We start from the raw sequence: 7213 nt of genomic DNA, 5'->3' as shown, positions 1-7213 counted from the left end.
CGTGTCTGACTCTGCGACCCCATGGACTATACAGTCCATGGAATTCTCCAGGCCAGAATACTGGAGTGGGTAGCCTTTCCCTTCTCTAGGGGATCTTCCCAACCCAGGAACTGAACCCACATCTCCCACATTGCAGGCAGATTCTTTACCAGCTGAGCCACAAGGGAAGCCTAAGAAAACTGGAGTGGGTAGCCTATCCCTTCTCCAGCAGCTCTTCACAACCCAGGAATTGAACTGGGTTCTCTCTCCTGTATCACAGGCGGATTCTTTACCAACTGAGCTATCAGGAAAGCCCAAAAAGTGCAAGTCACTTAGTCGTGTCCAACTCTTTATAGATAAACTCCATATTTCTTATATTTTGTGCTTTTACCTAATTCATAAACTCAAACCTGTTTTTTTTTTTTTTAATTTCAAAATAAAGGAAAGCCAGATTTAATTATATGGTAATATAAATTTTGGAAAATATAATTTAGAATTGAATTTTCACAGAAGTATTTTATAGCCAGTTATTTTACTGCCATATATAACTATAAACTATCAGGGCTAGTTGTTTGGTTTTCTTTTAAGGCTCAAACTAAATATATTTGAGGAATTTGAGTTTTTAGCTAGTCGGTATTTTATCCAAGAAAAATTTCATGACATATCAAATATAGATATTATATAAAAGCCTCTATCCCTTAAGATGAAAATGAATAACTTATTCTAGAGCTTTCCTAATATCAAATTATTTGATATGCTTTTGATTTACTTTGGGACCTCATAATAATAGCTCTTTTACCCAATTTTCTTAATGCTAGTAAACTTACTATATTTATAAGGAAACAGCTATTGAATTGTCATCTCCATGTAAAATTTTTTAATATAAGGGACTCATATTTTGTTTATGAATAACTTCAAATAAAAGAGTATTTTTATTTTTGTTTTGCTTTTTTTCAAAAAGATATTATGAGCTGGATCCTGACAGAAGTCTCCTTGACAATTTGAGGGGCAAAGTGATCCTTGAATACCCAACATTACATGTAGTATTAAAAGAATACAGTAATGACATGAAAGTTCTTCACCAAGGTGAGTGTAAATTTCTTCCTGGTAACTTTTAAATAACTGGTGAAATTGAAACCGTTACATGATTGTCTTTATATATTTTCTCACTGTATTTACACACTTAACTGAATTTCCTCTGTAACTACAGATAATGCTATAAAGAAAAATATGATTGAGCTGTTGCTTCTGTCCTGTTTGAGACCTTGTAAGTTTTCATCAACTTAAAATGAATGAATCATTGAATGTCTGCCTCTAAAAAGATGTCCTTTGCCTCTTTGGAGTTCTTTGTATTTTGTCTTTTTCTAAGGTAATAATCTTTAAGTAACAGTCAGTCTAAGATCAGATACATTTATTCCTTAGTTAAAACTCCTTAGAGATTCCTAAAGTGAAAGATCACAAAACATTTTTAGTATTCTATACTTTTCCCTCTTTGGTGAGTAGTGAAGTTGGGAGGAAGTACCAAAACTGGAAATTGTATGTATAAAATGTTAGTATATAAGGTGACTTATCCCTATTTGCAATTACTGTTGAAACTAGTTATGTAGCTGAATGTAAATTCTAGAAGATGAATAAAATTTTAAAAGTACTTCTAAAAAGAAGAAGTTACTTACCTTAACTCAGAACCACTATATAGCACTTTCAGCTAATAATTATAGGTACAGACCGGGTTTCATTGTAATTCCAGAGAACCATAAAATCCTTGGATTGGAAATATGTAGTTCAGGTTTTATTGTTATACCAGCATTATAGACTCTTAATAGGCAATAGCCTTTGTTGTAAGATCTTCTCTGTATGTGTGTATGGTAGCTCTTTTTCTTTGTGAAAGTTAATAGAAAAAAATTTTTTAAACTAGCCAAATTTTGTTAGTGCCACAATTTGAAGCCAGATTTTTAATTGGCAAACATGAAGTTTCTAAAAATCAGTTAGCTCTCTAAATCTTTAGGCTAATTCTTGACTTTATGTTTTGGTGTTTTTTTTTTGCAATTTGAGAGCATCCATTTTTTCAAATTAAATTAGAAATTTCAGTACTAAATGTCCAGTTTCACTTTTTTTGAAAAAAAACTGTAAAACCTTTCTTTTTCCTTAATATAATTCACATAGCTGTCTCTCTAAATGTTGGTTTCAGGGAAAGTTGTTTAGTAATATGGGTTACTAGCCAGAGCAAACATTGTCTGTGTAAATAAACACAGCACACACAGCTCCTCTTTCACCTTGTTTAGGAGTGCACATTGAAGTAAGGCTTCCTGTCACGAAGCAAAAAGAAAAGGCTACTTTTGTAGTGTACTTGGAACCTTATGAAGTAAAATTCGGTATTTTTTGGTGGTTGTTCGATATTTGACTTATTTACATGAACCTCAAGTGACTTGCGCTTTCAGTATAGAGGATCATTTAGAGCTGCTGTGGCAGAGGACTGAAGACGATCGAGCAGGATTTTAAGGACCACATCAGTATTGTCACATCATGAATACATGGACTCTAAAAATAATGCCAGGTCTTCCTGTAGATGCATTTCTTTGTGTAAGCACTTCAAGGTGTCTTTTTCTTTGTACATTCTCACAGCACTGGATATTCTACAGGGTGGTCCCTTAGTGCGGGGGTGAGGGGGGAGGGTAGAAAGGGGGTGTTATATAAGAACGGGGCATTTTATTTGGAAAGCCTTGAAATTTTTTCTCTCTCCAGAGGCAAAAAATGTTGGATTTTGATCTCAAGTTCATAGCAAAGGTGTCTCTCTTCTAGTTTGGGGAATGTGTGTTTCTGGCCTGGGATTCAGTTGTTTTCACATTTGATGATTGTTAAAATGTTTGTTATGAGTATAGATGGCCATAGTTTATTTTTTTAAAAGTCTGCCTCCATCTATGGACAGTAGACAAGTTTTGTTTGCTTTTGGCTTTTTATGAAATGGAAAAGGTTGACTGGAAAAGGTTAAGCAGTTAGTGTAGCCGCACCGGATTGGAGGCGTAGAGTGCTGTCCCCACACCTTGTATCAGTCCAGTGGAAGTGCTCAGAATGGTGTTTCTTATCTCACAGGTCCTGTTTGCCAAACTTAGCTGGTAGATTTAAATGACACAGTAAAGGCATGCTACATTTCAGACTAAGGAAAAAGAATGGAGCTCCATTAAAAGAAAAAAACTGGGCAACTTCAGTAAGCAGCAAACGGAAAAGCATCCCAAACTGCAATACCAAACAGCACAAAGCCCATTAACTTAAAAAATTAGCAAAATATTTTTCTCTAATATAACTCAGAATCACAGAATACTTCTGCCTTTTTAGGTTTCCCAGGTGGCGCTAGTGGTAAAGAACCTGCCTGCCAGTACTGGAGACTTAAGAGGTGCGGGTTTCATCCCTAGGTTGGGAAGATCCCCTTGGAGGGGACCATGGCAACCCACTCCAGTATTCTAGCCTGGAGAATCCCTTGGACAGAGGCGCCTAGCTGGCTATTGTCCGTAGGGTCTAAAAGAGTCAGGCACAAGTGAAGTGACGTAGCATGCACGCACACAACCCAAAAATGATTACTTGAATTAGTGAAAATACTAACTTAGAAGTTACTTATATATCAGTCCTTTCTTACTTATTTATTTATTTATTTTGATCATGACATGAGGCTTGTGGGATTTTAGTTCCCCAACCATGGATTGAACCTGGGCCCTCGGCAGTGAAAGCACTGGGTCCTAATCACCAAACCATCAGGGAATTCCCACATCAGTCTCTTCTTGGGCCAATAAATCCTTTCTTCCTTTCTCCTGCCTCACTCCTGCTTACCCCCTCTCTTTCCCTTTCTCTTTCTGTGTGTGTGTGTGTGTGTGGCATGGTAGGGCAGCAGAGGGGAGGCAGTGGGATGGGGATGGAGTTCAGGCCATCTTTACGGCACGGCAACTTTACAGTGCAATCAGGTCACTGTATGGTTTCATAATGGTTTCAATCCTGAGAAAGCCAGAGAAAATGAATACCTTGTATTCTCATGGAGAGAGACCTGAAGGACTCTGCTAGGATCTTTATGAACTTCTACAAAGATCAGGACCATATCTTGGCTAGAACCTATTTCAATGCCTTCCTTGTAAAAATGACCTGATGGACACCAGTTTGGTTGCTGGTACAGTGTTACATCTAGGTACTATTGGCAAACCCAAGGAACTTGGCAATTGGAATTTGAAGCAAGATCCAAATTTATGGTTCTAGCATCACCTCTTATTAGCTGGGTCCTTGGCATTCACTCTGCCTCTGAGCTTTATTTTCCTTACCTACACAATGGAGATAAAGGGCTATAAGCCTCAAGCAAATAGTCTGTATTTTAACCATAACAGTTTTCAAAGTGTTTATGTGCTATTTCCTTTTAGCTTCCCTGTACAATAAAATAAAGAGAGTAGTTGTTGTGGTTCCCATTTTGCAAATTGAAAAAAAAAACAACAGTCTATAAGTTGGAGTAGTTTACAGTTATATTAGTTCAGTATACATGCTACACGGGGGAAATAAATATAGGAGAGAAAGGCCCAGTGTCTATTCTCTTGGAACTCTCCATTAGTGAGTAAATCATAGTTTTGCTGTAGTCAAGACAACTCCTTTAAAGGAGCTCCATTTCTACTCTCAGTCTCCTTTCCTGGGAAAAGAAGGAGATGGCGATTAGCTAGTCTTCTGTCAGCCCACATTCATTCAATATATACTGACCCTCAATTTTAAGTTTAAAAAAAATCCTGGAAAAATTTATTCCAACCACACTTGGCCAGCCTGAGTGATAATAGTGGTCTGTTAAGTGGTGCAAGTATCGGATCCTGCCCACACTGTGAAGTGACCATTCCTGAGTCTTCCGCAGAGTCACGAAGGATGTTACCTCACAAAATATAATTGCCACTTTCAGACATCATTTCTGTATTTATTGTGGCCAGAATTGTATATCTCAGCTGCCTGGGACATGACATGGTTTGTCTGTCCCCATGAGCAGTGCTGTTGGTATGAATCAGAAGGGAGGAGAGAAGAGGGAAAAACAGAACAGGCTAAACAGAAACAGTATACACTCTTGACTGTATGTTTACTTACTTTTTCAGTGAAAAGTGAATCTACTAAGAACATTGGTGATGAAAATTGAGCACTTCTTTTGGAGGAAGAATGTGACAGTACCCAGATAGTGGCAGAGGACCTTGTTGGAAGATTTGGGGGTACTTTCACTTGGTCATTGGAAAGTTTTGTTTCTCTGAAAAGTGATTAAACCATCTTGGAAAAAAAAAATGTTTTAATGTATTTTCTAGCTTCCTGAAAAGCTTAGACTTTAATATGCTTTATTCTGTAGGCTGAAAACTGTGTTAGTTTGATCCAAGGATCCTGCGTTAGCCAAAAGTTGGCATTCTCTTTAGCGGAACCTCACTAAGAAGGGCCATGTGGCACACCAGCTAGCCACAGGAGGACTGGTCTCTCAGATGCCCATTCTTGTCCTTGGGATTTGTGTGTAACTTAACCTCTTGAGACAACTGAATGGATCTTCTACTTGGGTGGCACCTGGTATGATGTCCTATGTAAAAGATTGTGTAAGTACTAGGAACTTCTATTTCTTACAGTCAGTTCAGAAAAGCAGCGATTCCACATTGTTGTTTGAACCATCAGTGCTCGCGAATCTGGCTTTCCTTGTCCACACAGTGAGCTGTGTCTTACTGTGAATTCTGTGCCTTTCACCCCATTCCAACTCTCCTCTTGGCATTACCACACGGGGTGTTGTGATGAGCAGTTTAATGCTGTGTTTGGAAACATCTAACAATAGCTAAAGAAGAAACACTTGGAACTCTTCAAAGTACTTTTGGAATGTGTATGTGTATTTATGTATATACATGATTTAATTTTTACCTTATGGCAGCTCTGTATACATTATGATCTCACTTATTAAAATTAAAGTTTCCTAGTTTTATTGGAATTTATAGTTATGAAATTGCAATATGACTATAAAAGATTATTACATCTGTATTGCATCTGTGTGCTTAATGGTTAAGAAAACAAATGATAAAATTGAATATCAATGTAATTCATTTTTAGTTTACAATTAAGAAAAGTTTTAGACCAAAAAGAAACCAGAGATATTCATTAAAAGAGACTTGGAAAGATTAGAAATAGGAAAAGATAATGAGAACATTATAAGCACAGAAGAAACTTATAGAATACAAATATATGTAACTTGGGGTAGAAATTGGAGAAGAGCATCTAAAGACAGTAATGGCCCAAAGACCTTTGATATAGAGTAGTGGTAGAAATGTGATTCATAGACAGTAAAGGTTAGGCGTTTGAAAAATACATATACTTTCTAAAGCAGCTTCAGGGATCTTTTCCCCATATATAGTAAAAACTGTGTGTAGAATTATGTTTTTCACAATAATTACAGGATTGAAAACTAAATGGGATTTCACAATCTTAACAGTGAGATTTATCTTCTTGAGACAGGCAAGAAAGATAATGAATTGAATCAGACATGTCACAGAATTGTTACTGGGAAAAGTGGGATAAAGTATACAAAAAGAACATGTGATCTGAGTGTCAGGGTGGAGAGGAATTTCCTGACAGTGAAATCTGTTATGATGTAGTCTCATTTCCAAGAAAAGTGTTGAGTTCCATCCCATCTAGAATTTAAGTTGAAAAACTGGACAAAAACCAAAGGATTTATCCTGTACTTTCCCTCCTGGGGAGGGAAAAAAAAACAGAAAAAACCCCACATGATCTAATGCATCTTTACCATATCTATTGTCTGGAATTCTGTTAGACTTTAAATTATGGACTATTCCTTAGGAAAGAATATAGCAGAGTTCCCTTAATATAACTATCAGATCATTTGATTAATATGCACATTTATTCCCACAGAATTTACAATAAACGTTTTAGTGAATAACTGTGTCAGCTGCTTGGATGGGGTAAACTTGGAATAATTCACTGAGAGCCCTTTAAGTTTGTAGTATTAAAACCCAATTTCTTTTTTAGAGGCCTTCACCATTTTGGATTCCTGACAAATTCTGATGAATAAACAAACTCCCTGACCCATGTTAAGTTCAACATCCTGCATTTCATTCACGAACCATATTTTAAAAGGAGAAAGGCTCCACCTGGCCTACTTTATTTTTTAAACAATGATTTCAAAGGGAAGGTAGGCCTTTCATAATTGCTAATTATTACATATGGGATTAATAGACATAAATTTACAGTA

At 36.6% G+C, this 7213-nt stretch overlaps 1 protein-coding gene across 2 annotated transcripts in view; it reads left to right on the top strand.

Moving 5' to 3' along the window:
- The window catches only part of ZNHIT6 (zinc finger, HIT-type containing 6), a 62411-nt gene extending 56423 nt beyond the window's left edge, over positions 1–5988 (top strand). The window contains exons 9-11 of one of the 2 annotated variants that reach the window (XM_010860325.1): positions 941–1065; positions 1190–1246; positions 5082–5988. In XM_010860325.1, coding sequence (XP_010858627.1) covers positions 941–1065; positions 1190–1246; positions 5082–5122 — 223 coding nt within the window. In that variant the 3' untranslated portion in view covers positions 5123–5988. The remainder of the gene's footprint in view (positions 1–940; positions 1066–1189; positions 1247–5081) is intronic. The other variant, XM_010860326.1, reaches the window with a different exon arrangement.
- The last annotated feature ends 1225 nt before the right edge of the window (positions 5989–7213 follow it).

This window comes from Bison bison, unplaced genomic scaffold, assembly GCF_000754665.1.
Source record: "Bison bison bison isolate TAMUID 2011002044 unplaced genomic scaffold, Bison_UMD1.0 scf7180017864466, whole genome shotgun sequence".
NCBI classification, from domain to species: Eukaryota; Metazoa; Chordata; class Mammalia; order Artiodactyla; family Bovidae; genus Bison; species Bison bison.
The sequence above is the reverse complement of the archived record's forward strand: the minus strand, read 5'-3'. Positions and strand labels throughout refer to the sequence as shown.